Genomic DNA, 12,265 nt, shown 5'->3' with positions numbered 1-12,265 from the left:
GCGACAACTGTTTGATGAATTGTCGGAGCTAAAAAAGAGTTCCCTTCTTTTTTCTAGCAATGGATTTCGATTTGGAGTACATATACGAGCAGTATTTTGAGTCATCTGACGGCTCGTCGGACAAGGAGGAGTACTCCGATGAGACGGTGATGATGCAGGCGGTCCTTGAAGACGCGGAGGACGCGGCCGACGACTTCCTAATGGAGGATGTTGCGGACGACGATCCGACGCCATCCTCCTCCTTCGCGCTACCCTCCTCCTCCGCGCGATCCTCGCCGGTGCATTGCACCATGACCATCGGCGAGGCCCATGCCCATTACATGTACATGGTGCGGGAGGTGCAGTTCCAGGAGGCGCAGGCCACCGCTGCCTAGAACAACCACCTCCTTTGCGTAGTCGCTGCAAGGATGGTGCCAGACACAGGTGACGGACGTTGGTGTCAGGCTCAAAGGTTTTTTCGATCTTATTTGTAATTTTACTTATTGGCTGATGTTCTTTTTGCAAAGGCTAGCATTTCGCTGTCTTTTAAGTTTTAACAGATCGGTATGTATGTAGCTTATACTATGATCTTTATGGTATAATGAGACACGTATTATCATGAAAAAATGTTTAATTAGACTGCTTGGTAGGGTACCCTCGTATTAGGGATGAGAAGGCCCACGAGTTGGATGATTTAAGAATTACTGTCAATTAGACTCGGTCGCAAAATCCCTCCCCACCCTAGCGTGTAGTTTCCTGCAATTGTCATTTTTCAAACTGTCGCGGTCAGTTTTCAGTATGTCTAAAGAGCGAACTAAGCGTAATTCAGATGGTTAGATTTGTTGTGGTGGAACCAAATCTATTGGGGTTCAAGTCTTAGATTTGGTATTGGTGGTCGTACTTTTCTCGATTTAGGGCATGTACAATGGTGGCATATAGATACATATACCCCATGACAAAAAGTAATTTGAGGCACTTATATTAATTTTTTCTCCCCAATGCAAACTATCATTAGTGGGCATCATTAAAAAAATAGAAAATAAAGACTCTAGTACACATGCATCTCTACTTTTCACTCCAACCTTTTCAGTTTTTGTCACCGGACCACACTTTTTCTCTTCAAGCACCCGCCTCCTAGAGAGAATCCCGCTTCCCTATCCGAACCTACTTTATGTTATATCCGATCCTACATGGCATGCGAGGCATCACCTTGAGGCTATGCATTGTACATGCCCTTAGCGTAACTCGGATGGTTAGGTTCCTTATGATGAAACCAATCCACCAGGGTTCAAGTCCTAGATTTGGCATTAGTAGTCGTACTTTTCTCAATTTATTTCAAGGGTTATGTACGTTCAGTGGGAGCAGAGGTGGAGTATGTATCTGTACTGTGTTAAAAAAACATTATGTTTTACGAAAAAAAATACATACTCACCTTCTGGAAGAGCTTCCTGATTTGTAATTTACTTGTATATATGGGAGTGTGTGTTCACAATAGGAAAAATTCTGTACTTCGTTTCATTTTCCCTAACTGATTTGGGTCTCCTTTTGGAAAAACTACTAAATACTGCAGTTGAGAAAAATAAGATAGTGATTCGAATTTGGGGCTTTCAGATTGTTCTAGTTCATCTGCTAACTACTTACTAAACCGTGCAACTAGTAGGATTTTATTATATACTACCCCGTCCCAAGACAAGAATTTTGGGACGGAGGGAGTATATGATAAGTCGATGATATCCTACTCATTTGCTTCTTGTCCTCCTGCAAACCTGGAAACTCAACAGGGTGAGGCAAGAACAACCAACTCCCCGTGTTGCAAGTAAAAGGTGTTGCAATTAAAACCACGCGAATAACTTATTCACCGAGACGAGTCTCGGTAGTATTATAGTTGCAAGTACAAGTCGCTGAACCATTTTATTTATTAACCAAATCCCCAAGTAAAAGTGGAAGAAGGAAAAAAAAACAAAACTTATGCACCTTACAACATCTTTGAATCAGGTGCATATTATCCAAAACACCAGACGAAACTAGGCCAAGCTTTTGAGACTCCAAATTGTGAAGTAGCCTAGCACAGCCCGTTCCGAGTGACTCACTGAAGAAAATGGTGAAGTCTAGATTTGGTCCCTTAACTCCGAAACCGGACAACTTGCACCCCCAACTAACGAAATCGGACAAGGTTCGTCCCTGGTCTTGATTTTGACTGGTTTTGGTGCTGACTAACCCTGGTTTTGACCGGTGTTGACTCAAATTTTCGCATAATTTTTTCATATCCGTGAATTTTTTTAAATTCACATACTCTTTTCAAATCCACATAGTTTTTTCAAGGTCGCACATTTTTTTCAAAAATAAACATACCTTTTTCAAATCCTTGAACTATTTTGAAATTTGTGTACTTTTTTCAAATCCATGATTTTTTTAATTTGCGTACTTTTTTCAAATCAGTGTATTCTTTCAAGTTCGTGTAATTTTATCAAATTCAAGTGTTTTTTTCAAATCCATGAAGTGTTTTTTGAATTCACGAACTTGTTTCAAATCCGCATACTTTTTAAAGTTCGTGTATTTTTTTCAAATCCATGTTCCTTTCCCAATCCATGAACTTTGTTTGAAATTCAGATACTTGTTTCTAGTTGACATAATTATTCAAATCCACACTTCTTTCTAATTTGCATAAAAGAAATTCAAATCCACGTACGTTTTCAAGTTTGCATAAAACTTTCAAATCCAAAAAAATGTACGCGAATATGAATAAGTACGTCAATTTTAAAAAAATACATGAATTTGAAAAAACCACATGAACTTTAAAAACGCACGTGGATTTAAAAAAGTACGTGAACTTGGAAAAAGTGCGCGGATTTGGAAAAAGTACCCGAATTTGAAAACATTAAGCGGAATTGGAAAAGGTAGACGAATTTGAGTCGGCACGGTCAAAAGCGGGGTGTGACAGCACCAAAACCGGTCAAAACCGTGACCAGGGATGAATTTTGTCCGATTTCAGTAGTTAAGGATGCAAGTTGTCCGGTTTTGGAGTTGAGGGACCAAATCTAAACTTCGCGAAGAATTGAGGGATGAAAAGTATAATTTTCTCAAAAAAAAAACTGCTAGTCTAAGTCCTAATTATCCTATCTTTCACATGAGCATTTGCACAGTCGCACCTCATCCTAATTATTCCACAAGGTTTCTTGTAAAACCACCCCAGCAAAGACACCAGTGTTTCAGGTCTCCTTTTGTACCTGCACCAACAAAATAGCACATGTTTCAGTCCTATAATTGCCCTTGTAACTCTACCAACCGGTTCAGAGAAAGTGTTTAGAAGTTACAGATGCCATGGTTTCTTTGTCCATATGTATACTACTCCGTATATGTTTATCGGATTTATTCTGTACTAATGTCTCTCCAAAGCAGCTGCTCCGTTTGTCTAGAAGACCTCGGAGTGATGACTAACCTAACACTGTCATGCTCTACATCAAGTTTCAGATAATCTGTCTTTGCCTTTCAACTTGAACAAAATTTCATTTGTTTAAAATAGCGGATCAGATAAGGCCCTATCAAACTATATGATCATTTAAATTAACCAGAATTGCAGACATGGTAGGAAGAATTTACTTAATATATCCATGGGTAAAAGTTGGTGAATTTTTTTTTTTGATTGGGAGCGAAGAAGTGGAAGATCATACGGTGGGACGGTAGTCGGAGGTGTTGGTGGGGCTGACAGAACATGAGGATCGGAAGGCGTCAATGTGAGCCTGGCACTTGGCGCCATCACCCTTGTTCTCTTCCAGGCACTTGCGCAATGCCTCCACGTCGCACCCTGGAGCCGCCTTCTTCTCATCTCCCCGTCTACCACCACCACCATTTGCTACCACAGCCGCCGCTGCCCAACCTTGAGTTATCATCACGGATCAGAAGGACCAGTCTGTACCCACCCTGTGATAATCAAAAGGTAAACACAATTATTTAAATGTTGAATGTACTTTTGGCATATTTAAGATTCAGAAGTTGCTCCTCTGGGTCTCTCAGTAACCAACATGCATCTGCCTTAATCTATGGTTATCCCTGATGGAGCAAACGATCTGGAATGCATATGCACTAAAATCTGACCCCTGATCAAGAATTTGACTAATAAAGACACAAAATAGAAGGTCGCTACTCCCTCGTCCTAATTATAAGATGTTCAAAAACAATTCTGATTCGGATGTATATAGATGCATTTTAGTGTGTTTGTTCACTCATTTCAGTCCGTATGTAGTCCATATTGAAATATCCAAAACATCTTATAATTTACTCCCTCCGTCCCCAAATATAAGTCTTTCTAGAGATTCCACCAAGTGACTACATACGGAGCAAAATGAGTGAATCTACACTCTAAAATATGTCTACATACATCCGTATGTTGTATTCCATTTGAAATGTCTAAAAAGACTTATATTTAGGAATGGAGGAAGTAGAACGGAGGGAGTACATCATGCCATTTTATCTGCTTATCCACTAGTTTGTACTCTTTATGTTGAAAATCTCATCTAATCCAACTTCTAAAACTCCATTGTGTCTTAATGGCAGAAAAGACTGAAGACCATTAAAAGTTTAAAAATCTTGATGTTAAGTTTTTATCTCATTCAGGAAGATGTTAAAGGTCAGACGAGTCTGACAGCAGATTTTAACATTTACACAGTTACACAGGAAGTAAGCACAAACTGAGTTATGGTGGGCTTTCTAGACATCACGAGTAGCTTAATCTGCATTGGTATGATGTACACTTACATTAACAAATATTCGTAATTGTGCATATGTATCCAGTTGAGATCATTGTCTGGAAGAAACTCGCTGCTGCTGTGCTTGTAAACCCATCTTCAGTAAAGATTACCATCAATCATAAATCCCTGATAATTTTATTTACCAACTTACGGGCTACAAATTTGAAGAAGATACTCTCACATTTAGTTTCACCAACTGACGCGAGCCACTGAGATGTGTTAAATTTGTCGTTTTATTAGTACCGTCCCACTACAGCTAACTCACGGTTATGTATCTTTATCATGGCGAGTTACATAAGTGACCTTCACTGGATAAAAGAAATGTCAGCTGAGTAAGTACGTACTATTTTAATTTTCAATCTCTTATTTTTAATGCCCCGGCTTCTCCGGCGAGGCATAGCCTCTCCCCGCTCTACCTCCCTGTCCCCCGGGGGAAAGCTCCCCCCTATACCTGCGCCCCTCTAACCCTAGATGAATCTGCCGAGGCCAACGTATATAAACTGGTGGGATTCCTAGTCGCTGGGTGATGCAGGACTAAAAGATGTCGCCGTGTTACCTGAGTGAACGCCCAGCTCCGCCGCGCACTGGTCTCCCTTCCTCCCCCTCCTCCTCCTGATCTCCGGCGGCAGCAGAGGACGAGGGGCCGATGCGTTTCGGGGATGCGGCTTTAAAAAAAATTAAAAAAATTGAGGATCATGCGGCTTTAGTTTTGAGCGCCTGCGCTCGCTTGGGCTGGGCTCAGGCGTCCGTGTCCTCTCCTCTCACTGTATGGGCCTCCAACGGGCGAACGGGCCATGCCCGACGGACGGACCGCACCTCGGGCGGTGCCGACACGCTACGCTACGCGCCCCCAGGGAAGCACACAGAGCGTGGAACCTGCGAAGGAAACGTGGAGCTACGCGTCCCCCAGCAAAGGCACACGAGGAGGCGGCTAAAGCTGAGCCGTCCATGTCCTTCGCTCCTCTTTTTCGTCCCCCTCCTCCACCCGACTCGGCGACATTTCCCCCTCCGCCCGTTCCTCTCCGGGGTCCGGAGGTCCCCTGGAGCCGGGAGACCCCGAGGAGCCACGCCCCCCTCCCGGCCTCCTCCCCGCTCCGGTGCGTGATACCGCGCTTCCTGCCGAATCTCGGGCTCGGTTTCTTGTATTTCTGGCCGGCGTGCTAGCTCTGCTTCGGTTAGGAAAATAGGAACCTAGGAAAGATGCTCTCGACATTTTTTTTTCTGATCCGTGTGTGGGTGAATCTTGGCACGGTTGCCGCTTCGGTTGTAGAGTATCAGTTTCTGTGCAAGATAAGCTGTTGGTGTTCTTGTTGGTTGGTCGGTCGGTCGTTTGCTTTCATCCACCAAATTAATGCTCTCCAGTTCATCATGGGGACGGCTGATTCTTGATCGGCCTTCTTTTGCCGTATGACCGACTAACTGACCAAGATGATCTTCTTGGCTAGCCCATGTAGTCTTCTCCTGTTGGTGAGTGTATATAACCTAGTAGCACTCAGACAATTCTGAACCCTTTCGAGATTGATTGATGGTGCAAAAGATTATTTATTCTTTGGTGTGTCTGCTTTGTTCGTTAGTACTGGTAGTGCTTGTGCACTACTTTGTCTCTCATATACAGATGACAATTTTAGCGAAGGGGTTTCACAACTAATTGCATATTCCTCTGTCTGCCGTTGATCTGAAACATTTCTGTTTTCGTGTCAAATAGAATACACAGCTACTAACTTTGTTGCGCTCTGTATCTGTGGAGAATATTGTGTTTCTCAGATTCCATAGTCTTTAACAATTTATATATTTATGGTACATTGGAATTTATTTTTTTGCGGGTGATGGTACATTGGAATTTAGCAGTGAGTTATTGTATTACTACTCATGAGAAGCACAATTTTGTTGCTGGTGTTTGTTTATGCACGTTTTGGGGCACTTTATCACAATTCTCTCTGTTCTGGTCTTTAAAATCATTCTCTTGTTCCAAAACTATGTGGTTATTACTCCCATTGAAATAAAACCACAACAATTATTATGGATCGGAGGGATTAGTATTTCTTGTTGCTGGACTGACAATGGAAACAGAAACACTTAGTCTTTTGGTTTTCTGTTTGATAGCCTTATGATGGACAGAGGTGATGGACCAATTGGTAGTCTCCCTGAACATCTCCTTGTAGAAATATTGACTCGGTTACCAACCCACGAGTGGGTCCAAATATCATGTGTCAGCAAGCACTGGGCAAGCATGTTCCGAGGAGAATACTTGTGGCAAACCGCTATTCCAAGGAAATGGCCATCCGCTGGTTTCCGGAAACGCTGGCCTGGGCCAATTCCCAGAGGCTCTGCTAGGAGGTGAGCTTCCAAAGTCTGATATTGTCCTGTCTTCTCCATCATATGATGTTTTTGAAGAATAAAAAAGATTGTCACTTCCTACTATACCTGCAGTATGATTGATTGCTTGTATCTTGTATCAGTTTGGAAAATGTAAAAATAAAATAGAAGTCTCACTTACTACAGTGCATCCAGTATCAATTTAGTCTTATATTACTGCATCTTGTAAACAACATTGTTGTTGGATATACTCTAAACATTTCACTTTGAACTGAACTATGTCTGAAGAAGGGCAAATAATTTGTTTCTCGTATACATACTCACTAGGTCATTATATCAAAGCCATGGAAGTGTAGCTCTCTTTTGTGCCATCCAGCATTTCAAAATCCAATTAAAAATATGAAATGAATCATTTACAGAAGATTCCAAGCACTTTATGTCAGCGAGAACCTTGTACCATCTGGTGGGGAGATTGACGAGCTTGTTGGTCACACATATCTCTATTTAAAAGAACAGCTTGAGCGTGTTGCCATTCCTCCATCCAGCATACTTCATGGCACCATCATTGGTGAGTTGTGTGTTTAAAATGTCAGTCCAAGCATAAAGTTTTTTTACTAGCTTCAGTGCCAACATATTTTAGTTCTGGAGGTCATTAACATTTTCCGAAGATACTAGAACTAAATGTCGGGCAACTAAATCATGTCATATATGGGAGAATTGGGATGGTAATACCTGTATGGCTTTATGAAGAACAAATATTGGATACTATACTGTTGAAAGGAAACTTTACTTGGAATTCTCGGCTGCATCAAGTTGAAAGCTTGGAAAACTATGTAGCGCTCCTCTGTACGAGTAAAAGAATCATGTTTTCATATACTATAAGATTCATGTATTGCTTCACACTGAGGATTGCTGATACCTCCCATATACTAAAAGATTGCTCCTTCTCATCTTCTGTACAGATCAGTTCATTGCTTGTGGTAGGACAGGAGAAAAGGCCCATGAACTTGCTTCAAATATATGGATTGCAGTCATTGACAATTTGGAAGAAAACCAGCAGACATTCATGCTCTTAAAACACCTAGCGCAAGAAGGAGATGTAAGAACTCTTCTGAATATGTTTGTTAATTCTCAGAGCAGCAAATAGAAAGTATATTTCCTCGAAAAAAAGTATACTTATGTTTGTTAATTCTCAGAGCAGCAAATAGAAAGTATATTTCCTCGAAAAAAAGTATACTTACTTTCATGTGCCAGTAGAACATCCATTTCTTTGAATGCAAGTAAATACCCCAAATTCCGGAAAAAAAAACTCATGAAATTATCTGGCTGCATTTTCATCAATGCCTGGGTAAATATACATAACTTCCGATTGAATCTTGGGTATGCAGAGTACAGTACTTGCTGATATGAGTGTTTCATGTTCCATTTGCAGTTTTTCCTTCCATTTCCATATTCGAGGTCGTATAAAGTACTGTGGAGGGTGTTTGACAAGCTGTTCACCGACTTCCGTGACTGTTTCAGCGGGGGAGATTACCATGAGGCGCTAGCGGGTGCCAAGTCTAGGTTTCAGCCAGTACCTTCTTCATGGCTTGGACATTAGCACACAGCTGTTGTTCTTATTGTGAGTTGTACAATATCTTAGATGTAGCTGCTATACTTCCCCGAGTGAAAAAGTGGATGCCAAAGAATGGCAATTCCACTGGGATGACATTTATATGTTTGGTGACTTGACCGACAATTTCAAGAACGCCAAAATATATGCGATTGTTTGATTGCAAAAAGTGTATCTGCGTTCTTGAAAGTTCTTTGAGAAACATCGGTTGGATTCAGCATAATATACCCAGTAGGAGCTAGTTTGGTGATTGGTTCAGGGTATTAAGAGCATCTATGGCAGGGCGCCTCAAACCCCCCTCAAACGATCGGGCGGACGTCCTGGTCACGGACCGGTAAAAAAAAACGGCCCAGAAGGGCGCCTCAAACACCCGGCTTGACCGGTACCCTCTCGCATTCAGCTTAAATCTGGGGTGGATATGGGGAGGTTTGGTTCAGGCGCGGGCGCCACGTCGGATTGATGTGCGGCTCTCCTGGGAAAACACTCTGAAACTCGGCGGTACAAAACTTATCTCCTTCGATGGACCGATGACGTCGCGTGTCGGGGCGCCGCGCAAGGCCCCTAGCTCGGCTACTTTAGGCGGACGCTGGCACCAAAACCCTATACATCCACATTTCCTCCTCTCCCCTCCATCGCCACCACTTTTAAATTGCCGTCCAACTCAACATTTCACTTGCCGGTTGCTAGCAGTCTGCCACCACAATCAAGTAGCCATGCCACCATGCCGACGGGTCAGGAGCTACCCTTATGTAACATCGGAGTGCCCGCTGCAGCTCCTTGAGCAGACCCGGGAAAGCTACAAAGCCCACGTCACCGCGGTGCTACCTCCGGACGTGGTGGATCCGGAGGAGGACGAGGTGGACGCGAGGGCCGCGGATCTGTAGGCGAAGCAGCAGTCAACCCTTGATTCCCTCCAGTCTAAGGCGGAGGCGAAGGCCAACCGTCGTATCTGTTGGAAATATGCCCTATAGGCAATAATAAAGTGGTTATTATTATATTTCCTTAATCATGATAAAGGTTTATTATTCATGCTATAATTGTATTGATCGGAAACTTAAATACATGTGCGAATACTTAAGAAAATACCAAGTCCCTAGTAAGCCTCTACTAGACTAGCTCGTTGATCAAAAGATGGTTAAGGTTTCCTGACCATAGACATGAGTTGTCATTTGATAACGGGGTCACATCATTAGGAGACCGATGTGATGGACAAGACCCATCCGTTAGCTTAGCATATGATCGTTCAGTTTATTGCTACTGCTTTCTTAAATGTCAAATACATATTTCTTCGACCATGAGATCATGCAACTTCCGGATACCAGAGGAATACCTTGTGTGCTATCAAACATAACTTCATAATTGGGTGATCATAAATGTGCTCTACAGGTATCTCCGAAGGTGTCTGTTGAGTTGGCATGAATCAAGATTGGGATTTGTCACTCCGTATGACGAAGAGGTATATCTGGGCCCTCTCGGTAATACAACATCATAAGAAGCTTACAAGCAAAGTGACTAAGGAGTTAGTTACAAGATGGTGTATTACGGGACGAGTAAATAGACTTGCTAGTAACGAGATTGAACTAGGTATGGAGATACCCACGACCGAATCTCGGGCAAGTAGCATACCAACAGACAAAGGGAACTACGTATGTTGTCATAAAGGTTTGACCGATAAAGATTTTCATAGAATATGTAGGAACCAATATGGGCATCCAGGTCCTGCTATTGGTTATTCACCAGAGAAGCATCTCGGTCATGTCTACATCATTCTTGAACCCGTAGGGTCCGCATGAAGGAAATATGCCCTAGAGGCAATAATAAAGTTGCTATTTATATTTCCTTATATCATGATAAATGTTTATTGTTCATGCTAGAATTGTATTAACCAGAAACTTAGTACATGTGTGAATACATAGACAAACAAAGTGTCACTAGTTTGCCTCTACTTGACTAGCTCGTTAAATCAATGATGGTTATGTTTCCTAACCATAGACATGAGTTGTCATTTGATTAACGGGATCACATCATTAGAGAATGATATGATTGACTTGACCCATCCGTTAGCTTAGCACGATGATCGTTTAGTTTGTTGCTATTGCTTTCTCCATAACTATACATGTTCTTATGACTATGAGATCATGCAACTCCCGAATACTGGAGGAACACTTTGTATGCTACCAAACGTCACAACGTAACTAGGTGATTATAAAGGTGCTCTACAGGTGTCTCCGATGGTGTTTGTTGAGTTGGCATGGATCAAGATTAGGATTTGTCACTCCGATTGTTGGATAGGTATCTCTGGGCCCTCTCGGTAATGTACATCACTATAAGCCTTGCAAGCAATGTAGCTAATGAGTTAGTTACGGGATGTAGCATTACGGAACGAGTAAATAGACTTGCTGGTAACAAGATTGAACTAGGTATTGAGATACCGACGATCAAATATCGGGCAAGTAACATACCGATGACAAAGGGAACAACGTATATCATTATGCGGTTTGACCGATAAAGATCTTCGTAGAATATGTAGGAACCAATATGATCATCCAGGTTCTGCTATTGGTTATTGACCAGAGACATGTCTCGGTCATGTCTACATAGTTCTCGAACCCGTAGGGTCCGCACGCTTAACGTTTGGTGACGATCGGTATTATGAGTTTATGTGTTTTGATGTACCGAAGGTAGTTCGGAGTCCCGGATTTGATCACGGACATGACGAGGAGTCTCGAAATGGTCGAGACATAAAGATCGATATATTGGACGACTATGTTTGGACATCGGAAGGGTTCCGAGCGAAGTTCGGGCATATACCGGAGTACCGGGGGGTTACCGGAACCCCCCGGGGAGTTTAATGGGCCTTATGGGCCTTAGAGGAAAGAGAGGAGGGGCTGCCAGGGCAGGCCGCGCGCCCCTCCCCCTCTGGTCCAAATTGGACTAGGAGGGGGGCGGCGCCTGAAGGAAATATGCCCTAGAGGCAATAATAAAGTTATTATTTATTTCCTTATATCATGATAAATGTTTATTATTCGTGCTAGAATTGTATTAACCGGAAACATAATACATGTGTGAGTACATAGACAAACATAGTGTCACTAGTATGCCTCTACTTGACTAGCTCGTTGATCAAAGATGGTTATGTTCCCTAACCATAGACATGAGTTGTCATTTGATTAACGGGATCACATCATTAGGAGAATGATGTGATTGACTTGACCCATTTCGTTAGCTTAGCACTTGATCGTTTAGTTTGTTGCTATTGCTTTCTTCATGACTTATACATGTTCCTATGACTATGAGATTATGCAACTCCCGTTTACCGGAGGAACACTTTGTGTGCTACCAAACGTCACAACGTAACTGGGTGATTATAAAGGTGCTCTATAGGTGTCTCCGAAGGTACTTGTTGGGTTGGCGTATTTCGAGATTAGGATTTGTCACTCCGATTGTCGGAGAGGTATCTCTGGGCCCTCTCGGTAATGCACATCACATAAGCCTTGCAAGCATTGCAACTAATAAGTTAGTTGCGGGATGATGTATTACGGAACGAGTAAAGAGACTTGCCGGTAACGAGATTGAACTAGGTATTGAGATACCGGCGATCAAATCTCGG

The 12,265-nt window shown here is 42.4% G+C and overlaps 1 protein-coding gene and 1 long non-coding RNA gene across 4 annotated transcripts; one reads left to right on the top strand and one right to left on the bottom strand.

The window, feature by feature from the left end:
* Window positions 1–1,877: 1,877 nt before the first annotated feature.
* Window positions 1,878–5,416, bottom strand: LOC119302119. Its single transcript, XR_005147338.1, has 3 exons — window positions 5,284–5,416; window positions 3,651–3,900; window positions 1,878–3,206 (listed from the first exon to the last, which is right to left on the bottom strand). It is a non-coding gene; the product is annotated as an uncharacterized LOC119302119 (long non-coding RNA).
* A 245-nt stretch (window positions 5,417–5,661) lies between these two features.
* LOC119302118 lies at window positions 5,662–8,824 on the top strand. 3 transcript variants are annotated; one of them, XM_037579138.1, is made up of 5 exons: window positions 5,662–5,824; window positions 6,831–7,064; window positions 7,466–7,611; window positions 8,006–8,142; window positions 8,476–8,824. In XM_037579138.1, the coding sequence occupies exons 1-5, from the start codon at window positions 5,676–5,678 to the stop codon at window positions 8,641–8,643; spliced, it is 834 nt and encodes a 277-aa protein (XP_037435035.1). In that variant the 5' UTR covers window positions 5,662–5,675; the 3' UTR covers window positions 8,644–8,824. The 3 variants fall into 3 exon arrangements, with proteins under 3 accessions (XP_037435035.1, XP_037435036.1, XP_037435034.1); XM_037579139.1 differs by having other exon boundaries at window positions 7,463–7,611; window positions 8,565–8,824; XM_037579137.1 differs by having other exon boundaries at window positions 7,463–7,611.
* Window positions 8,825–12,265: the final 3,441 nt, after the last annotated feature.

This window comes from Triticum dicoccoides, chromosome 5A (genome assembly GCF_002162155.2).
Source record: "Triticum dicoccoides isolate Atlit2015 ecotype Zavitan chromosome 5A, WEW_v2.0, whole genome shotgun sequence".
Lineage (NCBI taxonomy): Eukaryota > Viridiplantae > Streptophyta > Magnoliopsida > Poales > Poaceae > Triticum > Triticum dicoccoides.
Note: the sequence above shows the minus strand (reverse complement) of the source record. Positions and strands in the feature narration are given on the sequence as shown.